The sequence below is a fragment of the Oryctolagus cuniculus genome, chromosome 6 (genome assembly GCF_051225735.1).
Source record: "Oryctolagus cuniculus isolate XC-2025 breed Fujian yellow rabbit chromosome 6, ASM5122573v1, whole genome shotgun sequence".
NCBI classification, from domain to species: domain Eukaryota; kingdom Metazoa; phylum Chordata; class Mammalia; order Lagomorpha; family Leporidae; genus Oryctolagus; species Oryctolagus cuniculus.
The window spans coordinates 129,831,482-129,859,190 of NC_142872.1; the positions used below are offsets into that span (position 1 = coordinate 129,831,482).

At 34.3% G+C, this 27,709-nt stretch overlaps 1 protein-coding gene across 47 annotated transcripts in view; it reads left to right on the forward strand.

Moving 5' to 3' along the window:
• The window catches only part of RIMS2 (regulating synaptic membrane exocytosis 2), a 718,020-nt gene that overhangs the window by 526,292 nt on the left and 164,019 nt on the right, over window positions 1-27,709 (forward strand). For 26 of the 47 annotated variants that reach the window (XM_089336431.1, XM_089336432.1, XM_089336434.1 and 23 more), the window contains 2 exons: window positions 2,266-2,366; window positions 17,671-17,843. The exons of 20 other annotated variants lie outside the window; for them this stretch is intronic. In XM_089336431.1, coding sequence (XP_089192557.1) covers window positions 2,266-2,366; window positions 17,671-17,843 — 274 coding nt within the window. Of the gene's footprint in view, window positions 1-2,265; window positions 2,367-17,670; window positions 17,844-18,723; window positions 18,967-27,709 lie in introns of all 47 variants that reach the window. One more of the 47 variants, XM_089336449.1, reaches the window with a different exon arrangement.

The window sequence follows — 27,709 nt, forward strand, 5'->3', positions numbered from 1 at the left end:
TAAAGTTATAAGTAAAAAGAATATTTTCTAAATTTGCTAACTGAAGTAGTGCATTGCAATTTTATTAGTTAAGACTGCAATCCAGAATTTTTCCATTTGGGACTATCTATACATGATGGCTGGAACTGGAGATGACAAATTTGTTTGAAATTGGATAATGCATGTAAGTATTTATATCACTCCATTTCCATCTTTTTTTACTCATATGAACAAGTAGATGGTAGATCATTCTACCTCCCTCCCACTCTCTTTCAAATGAGTAAAAATACAAAGTACAGATTAATATTCTTCTTAGACTGCCTTACTTATCTGTGAAATATAAATGATGTTACATAAAGCTGATTCCTGCTAGTAATCAGAATTAGTAGCTTCTACAGGAAGTTGCTATCCACAAATAGTCTAAATATTAGAAAACATGTGTATGTGTGTGTGTGTTTGTGTACCTGTATCTTTGTAGATGTAGTTAAACTTCTTTTTCAATAAGTGCTATTTATTTTTAACTTTTTACTTTTGTACTATTATGATATCTTCATGAATTTTTCTTTTAAGAAACTTCCCAATTAAATATCCTTTCACTGCACATAATTTTTTGATGCTAGGCTAATTTGTTATTTCCCTTGACTTTGTTGAAAATAACATGTTGACTTGATTCTATCTCTTGAGATTCAAGTGATTCCAAAGTTAAATTTTATGACTTTAGATGTTTACCCTAGACCATATTTTGCATTTGTATTGTGAGGTATTCACATGTTTTATGTATAATTTAATTTATATTAATGTGATATTATTATTCCTCACTTTCAAATCAGGACAGAGTCAATTAGTTAAATTATTAAAATAATGCATATCAAGCAATAATTTGTCTCATTTTATTGAATAGTTGACTTAAATTTGCTGGTATATTTGGAGGTATACAGTGTGAGCTCTTTATTTGTACTTTTAGCCAAGTTTTCTTACCCTTCCTGAAATATTTTCTTCCCTTTTCATTTCATTTTAATTAATCAATTTTCACTTAAATTTTTTACTAACAAAAAATATCTGATACACAATGACATTTTTGTAGTGAAAAATATAATGTTTAAAAATAAAACAATAAATTTAAAATATTGGCCCAGGAGAGGATATTGTAACTTCTAATTACACCAGTACTTTTATATCTCCTTTTCTTTTCTACTACTTTTTTTAAATCAGGTAAGTATTAAAGTGCCTGGTTTTTAATGGGTGCACTTTGTCAAGTTATACTTGCTGCAGCCTTAGAGTTGCAGTCATAAGCAAGGAATATGTCTATGTTAACATCCTTACACACAGTGCTTCTGAGTTTACATTAAACACTTTATTATGGGTACCACTTCAGCCCACTAAGCTTATTTTTCTCAGTGTATAGATTTGTACTTGTGATTGGGATTTTGTTTTAGCATTATATTTATACTTGTGAGAAATGGACATATCCTATAAAATTTCTTTTAATAAAAGTGATAAATATGCTCTTAAAATGCTTTTAATGTTTTCTAGAATTTGCTAACTGAATTTGGTTTTGATCCAATACAACAAGTTTGTAAAGACCTTCTTAATATTTACAGTTGATGTGTTTGAGGTAGCACCTGTTACAGAAGGCATTAATCTAATTTTGTTATAGGCTTACTTCCCCACTTTTCCACCTCTTTACATTCTGTTTTTCCTCAGTTAATTTCAGTGATATTTTGGGTCTTTATTGTATGCTATTAGGCCTATTATTCTGAGAAACTCTTTCTTGATTCTATTTCTAGAGAAATCAAATTTGAAAGTTCCTGATAATTGGATCCTAACATATACTAGACAACCTGCTTTACACTATCACTTAATTTTATGATAATACTTTATAAATGCAATTATGAAGTTATTGAAGCCAAGTAGTTTTACAACTTTATTACCAGCAAATAAATTAAATTATGATGGATTAAAAGCCAAGATTCTTATAATATTAACCTTATAAAATTTGTATGCTGTCAAGACAGCATATTCTATTGGACAGGAAGATTTGCTGTCTTCTCTTTAACTTCATGTACATTTTATTCAGATTAAAATTGTTTTACATATTAGTAATCATGATTTTTTAACCTAATTCCATACTTTAAATAAATCAGAAAATAATAATATGAAAATTTAGTTTGTGCACACTACTTTGAATGAAAATAATAGATTCGCATACCATTTCTTTTATCGTGTAATTAGAACTCAGAAATAAGAGTTAAACATTAATTTTTTGGATTTTTTTCTACTCGATAGGTGCTATGGATATAGAGGAGAGAAATCGCCAAATGAAAATTAACAAATACAAACAGGTAGCCGGCTCAGATCCCAGACTGGAACAAGATTACCATTCAAAGGCAAGACATTTTTCTTTTTAAAAGTTGTAAAATAATGAATTAATCATATGAAACCATTAGATTCTTTTAAAACAATTGAATACAGATTAGTCAGAGACAAACATATAAAGCAATGGCCCCATGATATTATTGAGTGCTAAAATTTATACTGTATTTTTAGAACAGTTGTTAGGGTTAAATTTTGCCTTGTTTATAACAAAGCATATATTTTATAAGATAGGAGTTTATAGATCTGAAGATGAAGTCGTTTAAAATTTTTCGACTTGTAAAACCTCAAAGTCCTCAAAATTGTTTAGGAATAACTTCTGCCATCTTAAGATTTTCTTAAACATGGAGCTTCTCCCATTTGATAGTGTTTTAATTGAATCTGGCTTACTGTGGAGTTACTGAAACAAGGTACATACGCACGAGGTGTTACTCTGAATTCAAAAGGTCTTTTAGAGAGGCTATTTTTCAGCTAGGTTTTGGAAATAAGTTGAGAGCTGATCCACCAAAGGAGGGCCATTGCTCTGACCCTTTGTTATCTTGATGTTTTCAACACATTTTAAAGTTCATGATATTATTCATAAGAGGCATGAGATGACTTTGCTTTGTTGTACCTATTTAATATCCAATAGAAGGATGAAAATAGCAAAAGTTACTCATAATATTTAGTCATCATATACTTTCTGATTAGAAATGTAATCATTATGATCATGTAATATTTATAGTCTCTGTGTATATGTTAGAGAAATATCCTTTGGATTTTTATATAAGTAGATTTATTTTTCCTTTACATACCTAACCTTCAGAATCTCTCAATTAAATTATGTGCCTTTTTTTTTTTAAAAAGTAACACACCTATTAAGTAAAGCCTAAGAGGCCATAGTGAATATGCAAATGTAGCAGGTAGCACCAGTTTCTAGCTTGTTCACTAATACAGCCTAGAGGAAGCAAAGATTGTTTGTGTCAACATCTACTTCCAAACTACCAGTGTCTTCACCAAACTACACAAATACAAAATTATTCATCACAAAATTCTGATGTACTGGAAATGGCACAGGCTATAGCCAGACACACATAAATTTAATACAAGTAAATTTACTCATTAAATAAATTAAAAAAAAAATTCAGAGAGGGAAAAAATAAAAACCAAGTAAATTTACTCAATTTATATAATAAACTTCTAGATAATCTTAACTAAAATGAAAATATGATTAACTTCAAAAGATACAATGAATTTTATAGAGATAAATTCTATAATGGCATATAGATTCAGATATATATTTAACTGTCTTGAGTTGGATATCAGAAATAACATCTGTGTTTTTTGGTATTTCTGCCTGGAGCTTTCATGGCCTGTTATGCTCAAATCTGTTGTCCATTTTATGTAACCTTAATGCCAAGAATGAAGGCCCACTAAAATAGGGCATTTGTATTTGTGTGAACATGTTTCTAGATTGCACAAATTCATTTACATCCTGCTGTACTTTAGGAAGGAATGCAGATGATTTATAAAAATTTATATAATATTCCTAATAAGCTGGCAACAAAGAAAAGAGTGTGAAAATAAAGTCAGAACAGAACAAGGTAACTCTAAAATAAAGTTTTAGAACAAAATGAGTGGCATGAGATTTCATACAGCTGCTACATGTGGACGTATATTTTGAACAGGTACTTCCTAAGAAACAACAAAGGCAACAAAGGCAAAAAGGGAAACTTGGTCAGCTGTGTGACTTACACTGCTCATTAAAAAAAAAAAAAAAAAAAAAAAAAAAAAAAGATGTAGAAGCAATAGTACTGATCCTTATTTTGGGTACCTGACCAATTTATTACAGGGAGTTGGACCAAAGAAATACTATAGGCATGGCTAAGATTTTTTTCTTTCCAATAAACAAGTTCTGATTCCACTCCAATTCATCGATAAATAAAAGCTTAAGACTTCAAATTTTTATAACTTTGACATCAAGCATTTTAGTTTGGGAAAAAGTTTAAATCCAAATGGAAATCTAATTATACTAAGCAATATGATTTTTTAGATAGTCTACAAGGCAGTGGATCTCAAAGGGTAGTCCCAGATCTACAGCCTTAGCATCACTTGAAGACTTCTAGAAATGAAATTCTCTGGACCTCTCCCAGGCCTACATTTTTAAAACTGTGGGGTCAGATGTTCCAGTGGTTTGACAAGTCTATCAGCTGATTATGATATAGACAAAGTTTGAGAACTGCTTTATGGCAAATTAATGCTAAAATTTATTGCTAAGTAACTCAATGAGTTGATTGCTTCTATTAGACTTTTATCTAGAAGCCAGGGATGAATGATAACATGGAAAAATGGAGGCTTGAGTGTGTTTTAATACATTAGATCAAATTTTTGATAAAAAGGGACCTAAAATATAGAAAGAATAAGTGATCTACCCAAGTTACATAGCTACTAAGATATTGAAAGTATAATTTGTAACTATCCAGTTTTTCAAAGGTGAGATAATTAGAAATGATATCCAAAGCCTCTGACAAATTGAGAATATGCTAAACTTCTGAGCCATCTTCTAGATATTCCAATAAAGCCATTAAAAAATACTATTTTGAATCTAATTGAGTTTTTATTAATGATAGAGTCTACATTCTAAATAGGATTGCCTTCTTGAATTTCGCAAGACTTCTGCATAAATATTTATAAATAATTATTATTAAATTAGGGAAATCTTCATAATAACACACTTTGGAAGCATCATTGTAATAATACCTATGTTTTTTTTTTTTTTTTTGACAGGCAGAGTGGACAGTGAGAGATAGAGAGAAAGGTCTTCCTTTGCCGTTGGTTCACCCTCCAATGGCCGCCGCAGCTGGCGCGCTGCGGCCGGCGCACTGCGTTGATCCCATGACAGGAGCCAGGTGCTTCTCCTGGTCTCCCATGGGGTGCAGGGCCCAAGCACTTGGGCCATCCTCCACTGCCTTCCCAGGCCACAGCAGAGAGCTGGCCTGGAAGAGGGGCAACCGGGACAGAATCCGGTGCCCTGACTGGGACTAGAATCCGGTGTGCCGGCGCCGTAAGGTGGAGGATTAGCCTATTGAGCCGCGGTGCCGGCCAATAAAACCTATTAAGTTACAGTCTTTTAAGAAGATTTACATATGTATGAAATTTGAAAGCAGTTTATTTTTAATAAGAACAGCAAAAGGCATTTGCAGCCATGATTACTTGTTACTCAGGAAATGATTTCCTAGGGATTTTCCCTCAGAATAGAGCTTAACTATATAGTCAATGCATTTTTGTAACTGTTGCATTATCTTGATCCAAACTTGAGTGTGATTCATCTCTTTTCTTCTGCAGTAATTTAAGAGTCAACTTATATTTTTCCCAAGAAAACCAATATTTTTTGCTCTTCCTTGTTTAGAAAATGTGATTGATCTATTAATTTTAACAGGGAAGACTATAGTTCATCATAGGCCAGCTATGCTTCTGTAAATATGTAATGATAAATTAACATGACAAAAATAAACACTCAAAAATAGATTCATATATTAAAATCAATATGAAGAATATAAAGTTTATTTGAATATATTATCTATATTTAAAAATTAGCTATCTTTAATATTTTTCAATGTTTTCAGATGCAGTATTATTATGAAGATTTTTTTAAAATATTTATTTATTTATTTGAAAGTCAGAGTTAGAGAGATCTTCCATCCACTGCTTCACTCCACAAATGACCACACAACCAGGTTGAAACCCAGATCCAAGGTGGAACAGCCAAGACATGAGCCTAAGCCCATATGAGATGCAGGCCTTGCAGGCAGTGGTTTTACCCATTATACCACAATGCCCACCCCATGAAGATATTTTTAAAAGGGGTGTCCATAACATATATACATAATATTTATATAATTAATTGGCACCATTTTTCTTGAAAGTCAAAGGTTGCTTTTTTGAAGAACGGTGCTCTTCTGTTCCTACAAAGTCAGAATAAAAATGTCTTACCCCTAGAATAACATTTCATGTCATAATTATTTCCTGTTTTCTTATTTGTATCCCTAGAATTAAAAAGTGACATAACCCATAGATTGCCTACACCTTTTCAAATGTGGGCCAGAAGACTGTGATAATCCATTTATCTCATAATGTAATAGACTGAGCTAATGTCATGGGAATGGAGTACAATGTAGTAAAAGAAAGGGAAGGAGTTTTTCTCCTTGGGTTGTGGATGCCTGTTCCTAGACAGGTCTCACTTACCTCCTGTCACTTTTTCTCCAGGTATATTGTCCTTTAAGTGCCCATAACAGATCTCAAAGATATTAGGAAGAAAGCAATTAAAATATGAATACCATCACAGATATAGTTTTATTTCTTAAAAAAATCTATACCTGCTAATAAAACTAAAATGATAGAATTATATGCAGTAGCAATATTAAAAATTTTAAATGGTTAATATAATTATGGCGGGGCCGGCGCCGTGGCTCACTTGGTTAATCCTCCGCCTGCGGTGCCGGCATCCCATATGGGCACCGGTTCTAGTCCCGGCTGCTCCACTTCCAGGCCAGTTCTCTGCTATGGCCCGGGAAGGCAGTGGAGGATGGCCCAAGTGTTTGGGCCCCTGCACCTGCATGGGAAACTGGAAGGAAGCACCTGGCTCCTGGCTTCAGATCAGCATAGCGCCAGCCATAGCGGCCATTTGAGGGGTCAACCAACGGAAGGAAGACCTTTCTCTCTGTCTCTCTCTCTCACTGTCTATAACTCTACCTGTCAAATAAATTAAAAATATATATATTTTTGGCGAGTATATTGCCACAATTAACTAAACTGTTCCATTTTACTGGAAATTACTATCTTCTCCACACTGAGAAAACATATTCAGTGTTGGCCTTAAGTATTTTACATTGACCATAAGGACCCTGGCAATAGGGAACCCAGAAGAGGGGAGACAAGTTGACAAGACTGGTCAGCAGTGGTCAAATGTAGGCTGCTTTTAAAACTTTGATATTTGTAACACAGGAATGGATATATGAATGTAATGTCACCGATGAGAGCATTGAGGACCAACAGAATCCACCTTGGTGGCTTTGAATAGTTTTATCCTTTTAGTCTCAGCTTCTTGATTAAACAAGTTCTTAATGTCTTTTTTATAGAGAAATGATGAGGATTAAAAGAGAAGATACATATAAAAATGGCTTAGTCCCTAGTAAATAAATGATACAGATAATATTAATTATTTATATTATAGTAGTAACAGTAGATGTAGTCATAGTCATTGGAAATGAATATGATGATGTCAAAAAAGAAATAGTAAAGAAATAACTGATCTAATGAGGATTGTAGTTTATTGCATATATCATTTGAATGTTCCCTTTGTTCTTGGAAAGCTTTAAGCAGCAGAGATCTAAAAGACAAAGTCAAATTCAGGGAGAAAGATTTTTATGGATCTTGCAGTGATAATTTTTTTAAAAAAAAGAACTTGAAGGTTAGTTTTTGCATTTTATAAATGAAAAATTATTAGAATTAAGAAATTCTTTTGTCAAGGCCAACAGTAAATGTGACTTGTCCTTAAAATGCTTAACAGGCATAAATTTGGATACAGAGGTTTAAACAGAAATACTCCTTAATAATGGAGACATAAATGGATCTGAAAATTGAAAGATTAAGTATATAAAAATCGGCCGGTGCCGCGGCTCAATAGGCTAATCCTCCGCCTTGCAGCGCCGGCACAACAGATTCTAGTCCCGGTCGGGGCACCGGATTCTGTCCCGGTTGCCCCTCTTCCAGGCCAGCTCTCTGCTGTGGCCAGGGAGTGCAGTGGAGGATGGCCCAAGTGCTTGGGCCCTGCACCCCATGGGAGACCAGGAGAAGCAACTGGCTCCTGCCTTTGGATCAGCGCGGTGCGCCGGCCGCAGCGCGCCAGCCGTGGCAGCCATTGGAGGGTGAACCAACGGCAAAAGGAAGACCTTTCTCTCTGTCTCTCTCATTATCCACTCTGCCTGTCCAAAAAAAAAAAAAAAAAGAATATAAAAAGCAACATTTTTAAGACAAAATAGTCTTACATAAATTAAGAAGATAAATGAAAATACATGGATTTGGATACTTTGTAAAAATGAAGAAAGTAAATTTTTGTTTTAATTTTGCAGCAGTGATCACAAAATGTTCTAGAAATTTTTTTTCTGTTAAACAATAAAATTGAGCTGCTGGTAGCATACAGCACAGCCAGACCTTGTGCCTGCTAGAGAGATAGCTGGTGCAGCATCACTTCTCAAGCAACCAAGAGAACCTAGCATTGACATAAACACACATCACTATGCTCGGGTTGTGTGGAATCACTTGATAGAATAAGAGCACTGTAATAGGAATGGTCTCAGTAACCTAACCTCTACCATGCCAGGCAAGGAGTATATTAACATGTCTTTTAGGAAGTAATAAAGCATCCTTCTTTGAAATAAAGTTTTCAGCAATTTCCGTAATGCTTGGTCCTGCCAGATTTCCAGCAGAATGGTTTCGTGTTTTTGGATCAGAATTAAACCATCTGCTTACAGATTTCATTCCAAGTCAGGTTAGGAAATGTTACCACTTAGTAATGAAAATGCCAGAGAGAATGCCAGTGGCTGCACCTGGGTTTCTTCAGTGAAGCACACCATTTCTCTACATTTCTATTTGACTTTGTCAAATTTTGTTTGTTTCCACAGAACCCTGAAATCACACAGATTTAGGTTCAATAGCAAAATCCCAAAAGGAACTTCTCAGACTGCTGATACGGGAGCATAGACTACAATAGTAGCTATGCTCCCAGCAGAACTTCTAAAGTCTTAATTGTGGTAATAGAGATAAATGAGCAGTTTTCTTAATCACTATTCAATTTATTTTTAATGGTTATAATTAAATATAAACTTCTGAGTAATATTAAAAATATGGAATTGGCATTAAACTTTCACAATTCACTTCCTACTATTGGTACGACCTTGATTAAATTACTTGGCGTCCTGGTGCTTCAGTTCCTTTTCTGTTAGGTTTTCCAGTAGAGTACCAACTCAGAATTGTATTCAAGCTGAAGTCTGTTTATATACATATATAATTCTTAAAACAGAGCTCACATTAATAAGCAATCAGTAAATGTTAGCTGGAATATAATATTGGTGGTGGTAGTGATGATGATGATGATGATAGAGGAGAAGGAGAAAAAAGAAACATTGTTTGCAGGAGATTGTTTTCTCTTAACAAAGCCCTTGGCAATTCAAGTCTGTATTTGTTCTCACCAACAATATAGAAGATATAGATGAATATATCTTTAAGATATTCTTACAATTGAGTAGGGAGAAATACAGGAAAAGTGAGAAAACTATGACATTTTTTAAAGCCAAAAGTTAATTTGTCTTTTTTTTGCCTTGTAGTCAAAATTTTATCTTCTCAAAATTGTTATCACTCCATTTGTATTTCCTAGCAAGCTAGGTGTATTTCAGATATCTATTTCTATAGATATAGATAGATATAAAATTATATTTATACATACTTTATATATCTATGTTTACATCCACACCACACCCCTCACACACACACACATCTTAATCTCTGAGCCGAAGAAGAGCAGAGCTTTCTGAGCTCTACATTTTAGTTGATGAAGCAATTTTTATTTCCTCCTTGTCTCGTAGGTAGATAGATATACACATCTTGCTCTAAGTAAAAAATATACAGTATAAATCTTTGATAACAAATAATTTTAATGAAATTACAGAGATTTTGTGTTTTAATTTATGATTGAACTTCTATTTTAAAAGTTAGCATGAGGGTCATTTGTTCTTAACAGCTTACATTCATTTGCTTGAGTTGCATAACATTATACCATATTCTGAATGGCTTAGGCAATGGGGAAATTATTTTTTGAGAGTTTTGTTGACATAATTTCAATATCAATGTACCATTGGTTCCTTTGGTGACTCTTCTTGGCTTGAAGATGGCCACTCTCTTGCTACACCTTCACATGATCTTCTCTTATCTGTGACTAAGTCTTTGTCTTTTCTTATTAGGACAGCAGTAAGATTTCACTTGGGTGCAACACATACTTCAGTTCCCTTTTGAAAGGTTCTGTCTCCAGATACAGTCACATTCTGAGGTACTGAGGGTTAAGATGTCCATACATAAATTTAGGGATGACAAAATTCAGCTCATAACACATTTCTGCAGAGTAGCTGTAATGGTCTTTTCAACTAACACTTTAATGCATTATGAAAGCAGGGAATATAAAAGAAATAAGAAGAGTTCTTTTGGATTGAGAAAGAATAAATTTGACTTGACCATACTGAATTTGATATGCTTGCAAACCAACATATGGGAGATGCCCTGTTATCAGCTAGAAGTACAAGTTGAGACAGAGAGAGGTGAGGACAAAAGATAAGTCTTAATTTTAGGCATGAAGTTACAGTTAAAATGAATAGATAATGGATTAGATCATCCTGGGGGAATATTTTAGAGAAAAGAAAAGAGGGCTTAAGATGGGAAGCTTTGGAAAAAATATTGAAAATCAAGTTAGGGAAAATGGATCTAAGGAAAGGAAATTAAGAAAGAACATCAGAGATAGGGGGAAAATCATGAGTGACATTATCTGGGAAACTATTATGGGAGAGCTTCAAGAAGAGAGAGGAAAGATGAAAATTAAAGACACCGCTAATTTGCCACTGATGGATTAGGTGATTATTGGTTTGAGGTTTTTACTTTTTTTAGAGCAGTTTCAGTAAATGGTGGAATGGATTAAGAGTTACTGATTCTGAAGAAGAGAGTGATAAATTCGTTGGATAAGAACAAAAGCATAAAGTCTACTGCTACTTCAGATTTCTAAATCTGAGATTTCATTGTGTAACTGGCATTTCTGTCCCTGAAACTTGTGAGAAGTGGATCAAAGTAAATGGAGGTTCTCAAGCAGGAGATGAGTACTGATAGATATAGAGTTCTCACAAAACCAAGCCTTTGGGAAAGTCTCTGACTGCTGGCAATAATTCTTCTGACCAAGACACGTCTATGTGTGAATGTCCATTCTTTCTTTGCTTGTGGTGCTTTAGCTTAGGCTGTTACTGTTCCAGATATCGAAGATCTCCTGGATGAGTATGTTGCAGATATGCCATCTTACTTCCCTTTTTTCCCTTGTCTCTTAAGGAGTTTTACTGAGTCCTATAAATAATGCTTGCATTTTTAAACCCGATATCCATTGGTGAGCCCAATTCTGCACCCAGTGACTGGATATCTTGAAATCTGCCATATTGAGAGTATTTTACCATGAAAATGAGGAAACTTTGTGAATTAGAGATTTTCCCTTCAAAAAGATGATTGTTAAACAAACACACGCTAGTACACTACATGCCACTATACCCATCACAGACAATGAAATGATGGATTAAGGAAAACTTAACAGAGGAGGTAACAGCTCCACTGTGCCTTGGAATATAACTAGACACATTTTATGGAAAAGGTGTTGAATGTGGCTCACCCCAACTGACAGTACTTTCTTCTAACTATCCAGCTATCACAATTCCCACTTGATAAGGTTTGGAAATTTAAATAATATAATCCACCTACAGTGCTTAGAGCGGTGCTTTTCCCAGGGTCTGCTTGTTTTATTACTATGCCCACCTGAAAATGCCATCAGTTTTGCAAGTCATCTAGAGAAAAATTGTTGCCTCAGTCCCTAGTAAAAAAATTTACATCCTTGATATTCCTTTCCAGGCTGGGTCATGGTATTCATTAGGTTTGCCTTACTACAGAATCCCTCCCTTTGAGCTCTGCAGCTACCCAGCTACCATAAATCTCTTTCAAACTGGGATTTCACTTGCAGAATATTGCTTACAGGGCTAAATCTTAATTAACTAAGGCCTCAAATGTCTGGGACCTTTGGTCTCTGCCTTCTGTCTCCCAAATAAAGATCATTATCATACAATACTATCTTTAGGAGTCTGATCTAAACAAAATCAAGTGTGACAAATATATTTTTGTACAGTACATCTTTCAAATCTGGCACTGATGAGAGCCATGGCTACAACAGGGAAAATAAAATCATTGGGAAATAGCTATCAAAGAGAGAGTACCTGCTATTGGACTACTGGCAAAGGGCAACAGCTACTATTTTAGATTATGAAATGAAATGAAATAAAAACAAGACCGTTTCTTGCTCACCTTGTTATTTAGTTGCCTGCAGGGCAGGACTCCTACCTCTCTTTTCTCCTCTGTGTCCCCTTCTGATATGAAGAACCCTGCCCAGGAATTCAGCTTCTCCTTTCTTTCCAGAAAATTTACCTGTTTTTTTTCCCTTCTGTCTTTTGAGCCATTCATGTGTGTCCTTCCTGAATATGATACTGAATATTCTTTTAAGTATTTCTAGATGACATAAACTTTTCTTCAATATTGGGATTTTAAAAAATTTCTCAGTATTTTCCAATAATCAATTTCTTGGCCTAGCATTTCATACAATAATTTTCAATTTTATCTGTTAAATTGAGGATGAGCAATGTAAGGAAATTCTCAGAAAACTACTCCCTTTTTTTGCTGAGAATTTTATTCACAAAGATCGAACAATCAGAGTTTCTAAGATGCATTGGAGAAATCAAACTGGGAAATTATCTAACCCAAGAACTTCAAACAAGATTACTAGCGAAAATCAAAATTTTATTTCTGAAGTTTGAATTTATTTCTTTTCTCAAGTATATTGCTCTAAAATTTTAATGATGGCCTTCTTTTTAAATAGAACTTTGCAGATATGCTATTACTTTACACTAATTTTAGATACACAGAAAGAACATTAACTTTCTCAGGCCATTTAGAAACTCCTTAGAGTCTAGAACATCCTGAAGAATTATCATTTCCTGTAAATTTTTTCTGGTTCATGGTCTGCTTAATAGTAATATACAAAAGATCAAAAATACTGTTGGGAAAATTTCCTCCCTCTTTTCCAAAGTTTTAAAGATCTCCAGTTAGAACTGTTTTTAGCTGAGATGATGAAATCCTATGTAGTGAATCTTCTTTGTTTCTATTCTGCTAAAAAGAATAATGAGTGCATCATTCATTGTCTATCAAATGTATTCTAGTACATGCTAATTATTTAAAACATTACTTACGATAGTACCTACACAACTCCAACCAGTTCCTAAATGAATGAACCTACCTATTCACATTCTTTTCTCTACCTTGGTATAATAATTTAGCTACTTCAGTGTTAAAGTGCATAACTTGTTTATCAGATGTTAGGGAAAGGAAAATTGCATTTGATTGTTTTAGATGCAAACTCTAGTTTTATGTCATTTATTACATAGATATCTGGGAGAGGAGTTGAGCTTGTATATGAAGATACTACATTCTAAATGTGTTCTGAAATTTTATTTATAAAAATATTTTTCACATACTTTGCACTTTCTAAATTTCACATTTTTCATGTGTCTGTAATGTTGTAGACAACAGACTCAACATCAAGCTAGAGTTCTAGGCTAATATCTATTTCTTCTTTATGTACTAATCCAGTCAGTGTCTTTATTTAATGATCTTCTATGGACAATGACAGTAAGCCACTCTGTTTGCTAGGCATGTGAATGGATATTTTGAATTTATTATTTTGAAGAGTCTTTAAAATTGAGCTTATACTCATCTTTCTGGTAAGAAAGCTAAACCTTAAATTTTCAATTAAATTAAATCTGACTCATAGGTGCTAAGAGAGATACAAAAATGAAGAAGATATTATGGAGTTAATTTTCTAATATAGGGTTTATTAGTTAAACATGAAAACATTCACTCATGCACACAAACACACTATAGAAAGAGGTAGTGTCTGATAAATCACATAAAAGGTATAAAACTTTAGTATTGGGAGTCTCTTCTTTCTTTATCACCAAACTGGATTGTCTGAGAGGTCTCAGCCAAATATATGTCTAATGTACACCATGGTCACATGTGTTTTCAAAAGTAAACGAATTCTTAAGCCTTGGGCTAGTTTGTATGTAGCCATTCATCATAGCTATGGTACTAAAAGTCATGACAGACATAGAAAACCAAAGGCTGGCATAAGCAAAGTCAGCATCCTAACTACAGAAATTCAAGTCAAGTAGGCAATTAGAAGTAGAAGTGAATGCAAAGCACATGGGATGAGAACCAATCAGGAAAGCATGGAATTCGTAAGTACCAGGTGGCTTCGGATATCAGGATAAGATATGCAAGACAAATATTAAAATTGAAATGCATTATGCATTAGCCAAGAAATGTCAAATGTGTCTCCTGTTTAGCTAAAGATGGTCTTCATCTTACAGTTGGGAATCAGCATTTCCCTGTACAGTAATGGGATATGGCTGAATCTGGCCATATGGGGTGGTGAGGTCAGAAGACATCAGTTGGCTTTACTATTTTAGTTTTGCTTTATGTATTTTCTGAAAGAAATATCTTGTACATACTAGAAGTATATGGTAGGTAGAGCATTTTTTTAAGGTTTATTTATTTATTTGAAAGTCAGAATTAGACAGAGAGAGGAGAGGAAGAGAGAGAGTGGGCTTCCATCCGATGGGGGGCAATGGGCGGAACTGCACTGGACCGAAGCCAGGAGCCAGGAGCTTTCTCCAAGTCTCCCACCTGAGTGCAGGGGCCCAAGGACCTGGGTCATCCTCTACTGCCCTCTCAGGCCCACAGCAGAGAGCTGGACCGGAAGAGGAGCAGCCAGGACTAGAACTGGCTGCCATATGGGATGCCGGCGCCTCAGGCCAGGGTGTTAACCCGCTGAGCCACAGTGCCAGCCCCTAGGGTAGAGCATTTTAACATATATTTATTGTTGAATATTTCTATCTAGTATTTCTTTAGCTAAACATATTCCTGGGATTGATAAAAGCCAGCATTCAGTTATTATCTAATCATCATCATCATCATCATCATTGTCACCATTTCTCACTTATTAAATGCTTGTTTAGATATTGTGCGAAGTGCTTTACGTGCGTTGTTTTGTTTAATCCTATGGCAGACTTAGAAGATGAGTTTCCTTTTTATCCATATTTTAACCAATGGAAAACTGAGACTCATAGAAGCAATTGGTTTAGGATCAGAAACCCAACATTTTATATAGCTAGGATTCAGACCGATGATTCAGTCCCCCTCCAGAGCGTTGGCTCTCAAGATTATCTTATTACCTTGATTGCCTGCTGGAGTTAAAACTTGGAGTGTTTCATTTGAAGTTAGATTTTACAATAGCCCTATGAACAAAAGTAAATAATAAATACAAGCTGCTTTTCTATTAAGTTATTTTAAAAGAAATAATAGTAGACTGATACTTTTCATTATTATAAATAATAAAAATGAGGAAGATAAAGTTCCTCAATATCTACTAAACAACTGTATAGAGCAGAAAAGTTTCTGAAACTTTGATTTTTTGTGTAAAGTCAAAAAATATATGAATAAAATGAGATTTCTAGATATGTATCAACTTGAGATCAAATTACTGTAAATTCAGTGAAAAATAAATTAAGTATAAAAATAATTTATTGTATGTGTTTATGTGTGCATATATTAGATACAGGTAGACAACTAGGCAACATACATACTACTGAATCCATGCATTGTAAAGCTATTGTAGACAGTGACTTAAGACATTGTCCTTTAAAATAATTTCAAAATTATTTTAAAATGACTTTATTTGGAATGAAATTTTATTGAAATAAATCTTTGTGAATAAATAATGTTCCTTTTACAATTGAGCACTACAATTCTGATTACCTAGATATTTCCCTGAAGAAGGCAGCAAGTTTTTGAATAATTTAATTGTATTCTTACTGATAATGATGAGTTTATCTAACAAAGTAGAAAGGTAAAGTGAACTCAGATCAGTCACTTAATTATTTAATCATTCATTTAATAATTGTTAAAATGTTTTGGAACCTTAGAAATAATTTTTTTTTAACTTTGAAGAAAAAGAATCAGTTGTTAGCTAAACACTAGGAGATTTGCAGACCAACATGGTACCATTTCAATTTGATACAGTGTTAATGCCCTGTTGCTACTTAATTTTTCATGGCCAAAATGTTGATATCTATCTTATACTGGTGGTGAGTTGCTGTTCATGGAGGACTGCTTGTTATGTAACAATTCAAATCACAGCAAGTGGTTTATATAAGATAATCATCTTTCCAAGGCTTTGTGAAATTTATCATTATCTGTGGTTAGAAAATTATCCTTGCAAATTTGACTAGATAAGGATGTTTCAGCATTATACTTGAAATGCTACAAAGAAAAATCTAATAGCAGATATTCTAGTAACCCAGTAATATCCATATTACTAATATTGTATTTTTATAGAAAAATAACGCTCTTTTACTACCATGCAGTAATGATATCATAATAATACTGATTATATTTATTACATTATGCTAGATACCACGCAAGTGTTAATTTTAATATTCAGAATAACATAACAAGGAAGATATTGTTATCCTTGTGATTTCATAAAAAAACTTTGAGAGGTTAAATAATTTTCTCAGATCTACCTAGCTAGTAAGGATTTTCCAGATGCCAAAATCTGTCCTTTTTACATCCCAACACTAAGCCTCCTAGCAATGGTCTTTTGTAGTCAAAAATAAATTAAGTGCTGACTATTTTTTTTATTTTGAATGAATTTAATGAGAATAGGTCATTAACATAAAAACTTATGATGTTTTTCAATTTGCCAGAGTATTTGAATACCCAAGAACACCCTGCACCCTTGAGCCAGTTAACTATCTGATTATTTCAATTCCAGGAGGTTTGAACTATTTTAAATAATAACAACTTTCTCTAGTATTCTAGGATTCATCAAAATTCCAGCAACAATTCAGAATTTGAACTTTTCTTTTCTCTTGACTTTTTAAAAAGAGTTTAGTGTATTAATAATTAGACTTTGTATTATCTCTAGGTTTTCAGTGAAGCCCAGTGGATTAAAGAGGAAACTGATGGCTCTGGAATTGGTGTTTATTAGTTGCAGTGGCAACCTTATAATACTATGTCCTTAAAAAAATTATTCACAAATAAAAAATTCTACTCTTTAATGTTTAGCCAAATGTTTATTTCCCAGAATTTATCTAAATGTTCTTCCCTGAGGCCAATGCTGTTTTGAAACTATTTAAATGGCCTTCATTGGGGTGTGGTGAAAATGTTCTAATTACTCTGCTGAAAACAAGGGCTTCCTATAAATTGAATTTTTCTTTTAGGATAATTGCCATTCACTTTCGTTTTATATGCAACTGAGTGGGGTTTTGCAGTATCCCCTGTGGACAGTTAAAGTGCTGAAATAGGAGAAAGCGAATAATTGCTTTGTGTGGTAATACTGACGACTTCTGCGTATTTGTCAATCTGTGTTAACAGTATCGATCAGGATGGGATCCTCATAGAGGGGCAGATAATATTTCCACTAAATCTTCGGACAGTGATGTAAGTGATATATCTGCGGTTTCAAGGACTAGTAGTGCTTCTCGTTTCAGCAGCACAAGCTACATGTCTGTCCAATCAGAACGGCCGAGAGGAAGCAAGAAGATCAGGTGAGTAAAGGAAATTCCACAATAAACACTTGTAAGGCTATTGTAGAAGGGCTTTGCTGCTTTTTTTTTTATATAAACATAGAATCTTTTATTTCCAAAGGGTTAATACTTATCGTTAAGGCAATAGGAACTCCTATACATGTACTTTTGCTTTTATTTATTATTTTGGCTCATATTTCAGATCTTACACACATAGAAAAATTTTAGTGTACTAAAATTTGGTGTATTAGAGTCCTTGAAGTAATATCATATGTATTTGTCGTGTTTGCAGTTTAAAAAGTAATGCTGTTATTATTATATCTTTACTGAAATCAAAGTGACTGTTAACTGACTACTTAAATTTTTTGTTTAAAATAATATTTGGAGGGATTTTTTCCAAGCTTAATGCATTTCAATGACTCAGGAAACCTAACAATATTACTTTTTTTGGTAACATGCTGTCTAATTGTCCTGAAATTTTTATAAATACTGGGGAAAAGTCTGCATCTTCTCAAGAAAACTTCTAAATGCAATATGTAAATTAGTATAATTTTCATTTCTCACTTGTCCTATAGATTTTATGGACACTTAAGGTAAAAACAATTATTTACTCTTTTTGGATTAACAAATCATGTAATAGAGATATCATAGCCTTTGCCTGTTTCCATGTAATTTTGTAAGAGGAAAATATCATTTTAAAACTGTAATAATTAGGTGCTGCTTATATAGTGCTTCTCTAGCACACACTGGAAACAAGTTCCCAACATTTAAAACCATATTTTTACTTAAGTTTGGATAATTTTCATTGCCTTTATTTTTAATTTCATGTGTGTTTTTCTTGACTTTCTTTTCTTTTCTGTGTGTTTATTTGCATGCCTTCGATTTGTGTTGCTTTCAAAAGCACAAAGGGAATAGAACAGGGAGGGATAGAAGGGGATAAGCATGTGGAGATAGTTCATGAGAAGGAAGAGGTAAAGGAAGAAGGAATTAATGAGAATGAGAAAGGGAAAGAGATTCCAAAATTATGTAATAAAGAGGAAAACAGAGAATCAGGAGAAGAGGAAAAAACACCTGAGCAAGGGGAGAAACAAGAACAAAGGAATAAAGAGGACTTGCCAAGGAGAGCCTCACAGGACGATGACAGGTAAAAGCGGCTTCTGTGTAGACAGTTCCTGTTAGTAATGTAGTCTTATTACTATACCTAAAAATTGTTTTGTCATTTATATTTGCTTTATTGTCTTGTGTTTTATCTACTTAGCTTCTGATACAAATAAACAATATATTGGCAAATTAATGTCAAATAACTTCATTTATTAGTCTTTTACTTCCTGCACTAGCTCTGACAGTCTAATTTATTTGGTTCCAAGGTTTTTATGATTAGCTGCATAAAATTTAAACTCCCCTTTTGTTTATTTAGCATGAATTACTGCGTATCATCTCTATCTGTAGATTCTAAAGATCACTGAAAATAAATTTTTACAGATAGTGAACCATTTTATAAGAAATATTACATACTAGATAAGTACATCAAAATGAGTGAGAAAATCGCTAGCAAAAAGTAAGTTTCATTCAGTCTATGATTCCCTGTTTATTCTTAGCTTTCTGATAAGTTCTAATAAAGTTTGAATCTTAAGGAAGATTACAAAGCAGGAACAGTGCTATCTGGTACTCTGAAAGGAAAGACCAGGTACCAGAGTCTAATTAGAAGCCAAATACGTTAGGTTTTGTCCTTCTTGAAATTCTGTTAGAGAAACTTCTTGAGAATTACCTATTCACAGGGGTAAAAGGCAAGAAGAAAACATAAACAGTAAAGTATAAAACAACTAGATTTCTATTTTCACAACGCAAACCACTAAGAAAGTGTGAGCTAGTACTGTTTATCCTGCACACACTCAGATCAGCACAGGTATCCAGTAAGACTGCATCCTTCTCCGTGAGAAGGGGAGTGTGGTCTAATTACATTTATCTGAGAATGGAATTATCCAACCTGTACATTTGGGATGAGTTGGATATTTATCAGCCTAGAAATTAACTTTATGTTAGTACAAAATCAGCTTGATAAACATTACCTTATTTACAAACCAAATTTTTCTTTATTATATCTAAACCCTATCACAATGTGTTTTTCTCCCAATTCAAAATAAAGAGCATTAGGGCAGCTGTTTACCTATTGGGTATATAATTCAGTGGTTTAGCCTGAGATGCCTCACTTTTAACTCAGACATATTTAACTATATCTGAACCCTCATAAAGGTTTGATATAGCAGGCATTAAACCTAAAAATGAACCTTAAATAAGGCATATTTGTGATTTGAGTATAAACTAGTGATTTCACATCTGTCTTTGTTATTATCTATCTTTGATAAATTACATGTGTTTATTAATATAGACAGCCATTTTTCTGATTTGTTGGGCATAGAATGAATTCATTACAAATCACAGAGAATGCTTTCCAAGGTCCCCTTGGAAAGAAAGATACTTTCTTTCTTCTAAGAGTAGAGCAAAATGGGAATCTTTCATGTGTTTTCTTTTCTATGTGCTGTGTACATGAGAATGTTTGGGCCTGTTGGTATTTACCTGGAGCCAGAATCCCATACTACTAGCACAACTGATTTGACAGGCAAAGACTTAGAGAAGATTATTACCTTAAGTTCCTGATTTTTAAAATATTTTTTCATCATTCTCTTCAGGAAAAGAGTACATTGTTTTATAGGAAAAAGGCCATAATGTTATATTCCTAGGGATATGATTCATCAAGGTACTGTACTCAGCTTAAGTGACTGTGCAATGTTTCTGGAAGTGTAAGCTAGAAAAGGCCTGGCAAGGGAGTATCAAATCTGTAAGATAGCAAGAAATATAAACTGCAGTTGTTTACTAGAAAATGTTGGTGTCCCTCATTAGTTATTGAATTTGCTTTCATTTCTTAGAATCTATCTTATAGCCTTTGTTCTGAAGAAAATATGTCTGATGATTCTGAGTAACATTTTATTTTGGTAGTTGATAAACTTATCATGGACTGTTTAAACACAAAAACATCTTACGTGCTTATATAACATTATTGAAAATAACCTTATTCCATAACACTCCATTGACATTTTATGTCTTTCACTTGAAATCTAGGTTTTTTAAAGAAAAAAAATTATAACTTCATAGGTTATATTTATAACAAATCTAGTACTTAAAATTAAACAATGATTATAATGAATCAAGTCTATTATAATTATAATAATAAGATTTTGTGGAAAGAGATGAATTTCATTGCAAGATTATGTTCATGATCTAGTAAGTCACATTAAAGTGAGTCTACTGAATATACAAGTAGAAAATAAATAGCAAAAAGTTAGTTCAAAGATGGTTTATTAGATATTTGGATTGATAATGAGTGATGCATTCATACTTAACTGTTCCATTTATATACATGTGTAAGCTTGGTAAGTTTCTCCTATATCTTTTGTGATTCTATATGGTAGAAAATCTAACACAATATTTGCCACTTAAAATATTTTCTCATTTTTGTGCATTTTAAATGTTATATCTGTTTGAATTTACTAACTAGATACTGTATATGAAGGTAGTACACAGAGTTCATAGAAAGTAGAATTAAAATATTAAGTTTATGTGGTATAAAAATCTTGAAATCTATGCAGAATTTCTTTATAATATGCATTTCCATGAACTTTTTTGAAGACCATTTGTATATGTGGTAAGGTACTCTGGAAAAAAAAGAGTTTAAAAGGAAAAATAGGGAAAAATGGTTCACTCAGCCAGTATTCAGAAAACTTCTCTGGCACTATACCAAGAACTGGAGATCAAAATGAAATGAACTACATCTAAACTTCTAAGCCTGAGGATGAAGCAGTTTCTTATCCATGTGTGGACAGGTGTTTGATTGTATCTGCATATCCAAAAAATATCAGGATACCTGAACAAAGTCACAAATAGATTTGATGAAAGAATTTGGAATAGACAAAGGTAATCTTAAGTAAATCTGTAATGGGAGGTAGACAAAACAAATATTGAACTATTGTTTTATCAAAATCTACAATATTGGTAGCTTCATGTCAAACTAAACCCTATCCATGATTCCAAGTTCAATTCTGGGGACATAAAACAGTTTTTAACAAAAAAAAGTTTACAGACTCTTTCTCTATAAATTTAGTGCTCAGACAGGATTTAAATATGCTATGGAATTTTAACTTATCTTTTTTTAAGAAAATAACTCATTTCGAGATGGGGATTATTTTTCCAAGAAAAAGATGTCATCAGTTCAAATTTCCATGAATATCTTTTTATTGGAGTTAAGCCACTTCATTTATCTAGCAAACTGTTCTTATTTAGAAGGGCAAAGAGAATAATTGTTAATGAATTATTTAATGAAGGCATGATTGCTAACAGTTTTAAATCAGAGTTATAATGTGAAAGCATGACTATGTAATATAACGATATACACAGCATATTTAATACATATGTTATAGACCTATAAAGGGGAGGTGATATGTCTCATGACAATAATTGTGGATTAGGGCTCTAAAATACCTGGATTCTCATGCTGACTCTCTTATATGTACCTACCCACTTTATGTTTCTGGGTTTTGCCTTTTTCCTTAGCCTGTTTTTGTGTTGCTATAGCAAAATAACTGAGGCTGAGTAAATTATAAAGAAAAGAGGGTTTTTTCCTTATAGTTCTAGAGGTCCATGAGCATGGCACCAGCATCAGCTTCTGGTGAGTGTCCTGTGGTGGACAGTGTAACATGGCAGGAACTAGCATGTGTGAAAGAACAGTCATATGGCAATAGTCAAAGCAAGAGAGAGTGGAGAAAGCTGAACTTGCTCTCTGAAGACCCACTCTCTCCATACAGAATCCATTCTCTCAAGTCCTAACCTACTCCTGAGTGACAGTCATTAATCCCTCCTGAGCATGGTACCGCACAGTGACCTTATGTTCTTCTACTACATCCCACTTCTTTTTTTTTTTTTTTTTTTTTTTTTTTTTTTTTATTTTTTGACAGGCAGAGAGGACAGTGAGAGAGAGAGACAGAGAGAAAGGTCTTCCTTTGCCGTTGGTTCACCCTCCAATGGCCGCCGCGGCCGGCGCGCTGCGGCCAGCGCACCGCGCTGATCCGATGGCAGGAGCCAGGAGCCAGGAGCCAGGTGCTTTTCCTGGTCTCCCATGGGGTGCAGGGCCCAAGCACCTGGGCCATCCTCCACTGCACTCCCGGGCCACAGCAGAGGGCTGGCCTGGAAGAGGGGCAACCGGGACAGAATCCGGCGCCCCGACCGGGACTAGAACCCGGTGTGCCGGCGCCGCTAGGCGGAGGATTAGCCTATTGAGCCGCGGCGCCGGCCTACATCCCACTTCTTAATGGTTCCACCACCTCTCAAAAGTATGACATTGGAGATCATGCCTTAACAAATAAATCTTTGGGAGACAAACCATATCCAAACCATAGCAGCTTGTCAAATAAAGGAATGGGTGATCCAAAGATTCACACTGCTGACCAAATGAATGTAGTACACAGCAAAAAAGGAAACTAAACAGCACCTGTTGTGCTGATTGACTTTTTAGAGGTGATTACAACTGTGACCAACAATGGTACAACGAGTCAACACACATTCCTATAATTTAGTGATTGTTTCCAAAAACTTGTTTGGCTAGTTTTTAATATTTTATTGATCAGGGTCAGTGTTTTGGGTTTTCTGGAAGTTTGTTTCAGTGCTGACTCACACAGAGGCCCTGATGGCTTATGTTGTTCCACCAAGTATTATTGATGGCTTCTGTTTTATTATTTTTTACTGTTTTTTTTTTCTCACTAAGGCTGTCTTCTAATTAATATCATGAAGAATCTTACAAGATCAAAGAACTTCCATTCTGCTCTATGATTATACATAGTATTTAGCTAGTATTTAGAATTAAAAAAAAAAAAAAAACTTGACTGTGATTCCTAAAATTGTGATCCTGTTAGTTTGGTATGGAACACAGGAATTTTCATATATAAAATAAACACCCCAGATGATTATCAAGCACAGTGTAGATGCTATTCATCATCTCTTTTGGGTAGCTTGTATTTTCTAATGAATTTTAAGACTAACTTGCCAATTTAAAACTCACACACATACACACACATACAGAGCTGGGATTTTGATGAGGATTATGATCAAGTAGATCAATTTGAGGATTACTGTTATTTTAAGAAAATTAAGTGTTCAGTGCATGAACACAAAATGTATTATTTCAAAGATTTATTTATTTATTTTGAAAGTCAGAGTTAAGAGAGGGGCACCCCCAAAGATGGCCACAATGACAGCGCTGGCCTAGCTGAAACCAGGAGAAAGGAGCTTCATTTGGGTCTCCCAGGTGACTTTCAAGAGCCCAAACACTTGGGCCATTTTCCACTGCTTATCCCAGGCCCTTATTAGGCAGCTGGATTGGAAATGGAGCAGCTGGTACATGCCAGTGTTGCATGTGGTAGCTTTACACCAGCACCCACAAGATGATTTAATTTATATATATATTTTTTACTTTCTTGCAATGAGGGTATTTTTCAATGTACATACACTTCTTTTGCTAAGTTTATCCTAGAGTTTTATTTTTGTATGCTATTATAAATGTATTTTTACTAATTTTTTTGTGTTGTTCATTGCTAGTATACAGAAAACAATTGATTTTTGTATATTGATTTTATATCCTGCTGTACTCATTATTTCTAATAGTTTTGTCTTTATTCCTTAGGATTTTCTCTATAGGTTATCATGGCGTCTGTGGCTAGCAATAGTTTTATTTCTTCCCTTCTAATCTGGATGTCTTTCATATCTTTTTCTTGCCTAATTGATCTGATTAAAACACCTAGTATAGTGTTCAGTACAAGTGACTTATGGAAGGTTCTTAAACAGCCATACAGAGTTACTTTTGCATTGGCTATGAAAGCACTTTTGAGAATATTTTTCTTATTCCACTTATCCATTTGAAAAGACTATGTAAAATTTTCCTTGAAAATTTTATGATTATCCCTTAATGAGTTGTTTCATCTGTCTAACTGATAAGATAACTACATAGATTATTGTGTTTAGTCTTATCTAATCTACCAGAAAGTTCAAGGTAAATACTGAAATCACAATAATTTCATTCAATTTCTTATGCCAGATTATATTGATATTATATTAGATATAATAAGTTTTCACTTTTGTCTCTTTTTATATATATTTAAAATGTACATGATATATGATATCATCATATACATAGTGAAGTTATTACTACAATCAAGCATTTCAATTTATCTAACATCCCATATAGTTACCTTTCTTCTATGAGTGTGTGTGGTAAGAATACCTAAAATCAGCCCTCTTGTTTTCATCCTTTATGAAGCTTTACTTTTCTATTTCTAATTTATTACAGTTATGACTTAGTGGCCGTTTGTTAAAAGTGCTTCATATTAAATATACTGCTAATTTTTCTTAGCAGTTTTCATGTTTTATTAGCTACACTTTATTTTTAGAATTTGTCCCCATTACCACTCTCTTCCTGAAACTATTTTTTCTTCTGGGCTTTTGTGAAGGTCTATTCAAGTTTATCTTTCTCTCTAGCCACCTCTTCTTTCTAAGCTTTTTATTTTTTTATTTTTTATTTTTTTCCGTTTAAATACAAGCAGAGTAAAATCACATTTTTCTCAGGCAACAGTAGCTTTTTATTTATTTATTTATTTTTTAAGGTTCACTCATCTATTTGAAAGGCAAGTTTACAGAGGGGGAAGGCAGAGGCAGAGAGAGAAAGAAGTCTTCCATTTGCTGGTTCATTCCTCAGGTGGCCACAACCCGGGGAGCTGGGCCAGTCTGAATCCAGGAACTAGGAGCTTCCTCTGAGGCTCCCAACTGGGTGCAGGGGCCCAAGGACTTGGGCCATCTTCTACTGCATTCCCAGGCAATAGCAGAGAGCTGGATCAGAAGTGGAGCAGCAGGGACTCAAACCGGCGCCCATATGGGATGCTGGTACTGCAGATGGACTCCTAACAGTGCCGCCCCTCTGAGCCTGTTTTCATGTTGATGCATTTCCAAGATCCTTTCCAAAGCCCTGCTTTGTTCTCTGCCTACATTATTTTATCTGGATGATGCATTCTGTTCCATGGCATCATGTACCAGAGAGAGAGAGAGAGACCCATCACCTTCCTAATTAACTGTCAGATATATCTGATTGGTTCTAGCTGCCTTCTTATCTATCCCAGGGACATATCAAACTTAGTAAAATTAATTTTATCATACCCTTATCTAATAAGCAACTAAGCTAAATAACCTGCTTCTCCTTGTACATATAGCAGCATCCTTCCAACTGCTGAAGTCAGAAACCTGGCTATCACTCTTAACCAGTTTTCGCTATTGGACACAATTTGCTTACTGTAATAACGATGTCTTGTTGATTCTAATGCTTAATTATCTCTGAAATATGTCCATTTCTCCCTAGCCTCATTCCTGCTTTCATAATGCACACTAATCTTTCATGGGCATTAGTTTTGTAGAAAATTCTTATCCTTAAAATAATGACCCATAAACTCAGGCTCATAAGATGATAGCATTAAAATAAGTAATCGATTTCTGTGAAGTAATTCATTTGTGAAAACTTCCAAGGAAAAGTGTCTGCACTGATAAATGGAGAAACAAAATGCAATGCATCCATGTGATCAGTTGTTATTCAGCCATAAAAAAGAATGAAGTACTGAGTCATCCTACAACATGAAAGACACTTGTAGAATTTATGCTAAGTGATAGATGGTAGACACAGAAGGTCATATGCATAAATTGTGTCACTCCTTTCATATGGCATGTCCAGAATAGGAAATCCATAGAAACGAATAGATTAGTGGTTGCCAGGAGTTGAGGAGAAGGGAGGATGAACAGAGACTGTTGATATGTACAGAGCCTCTTCTAGGGATGATGAGATGTTGTGGAATTAGGTAGAGGTGATTGTTGCATAACGTTTTAAATATACTAAAAGCCATTGAATCATCTATTTTAAAAGGATGAGTTTTATGGCATGGTATGTGAATGGATTTTTAAATGTTCAAAAGAAAGTTTCTGGAAAAATTAAGAAATGAAAAATAAGGTAAATTTATAATCTATGTTGATTTTTCAGTAAATATTACAAGTATAGGTAGTGACACCAAAATGCAAACAATACTTTTTAGGGCCTAGTTTGTCAAGCATTTTTGCCTCCCCCCCCCCCCCAGTGTTCTTTTAGAGCCACCTTTCCCTAAAATGTTCCTTCATCTCTTTTCTCTGCAACTCTTTTTTTTTTTTTTCATTCTTGAGTACAAAATTTTTAAGACTTCAAAGTCCTAAAGATGAATGAAACATAAATTTTCCTTTTCGAGAGAGGGTCGGGGGCAGCACTGTGGCATAATGGGCAAAGCTACCACCTTGCATCCCATAAGGGCACCAGTTCAAGTCGCGGCTGCTCTACTCCCGATCCTGATCTCTGCTATGGCCTGGGAAAGCAGTAGAAGGTGACCCAAGTCCTTGGGCCCCTGCACCCATGTGGGAGACCCAGAAGAACCTCCTGGCTCCGGCCATTGTGGTCATCTGGGGAGTGAACCAGCAGATAGAAGACTTCTCTCTCTCCCTCTCTGCCTTGCCTCTCTGTAGTTCTGCCTTTCAAATAAAGAAATAAATTAAAAAAAAAAAAGATGATGATTTTCTTTATTATTTTAAGCCCAAAATTTTTCCTTTACACAAATATGTATCATTGAACTAAAGGAACGCTACATATATTTTTTTTAACTTTTATTTAATGAATATAAATTTCCAAAGTACGGCTTATGGATTACCATGGCTCCCCCCCCCCCATAACGTCCCTCTCACCCGCAACCCTCCCCTTTCCCACTCCCTCTCCCCTTCCATTC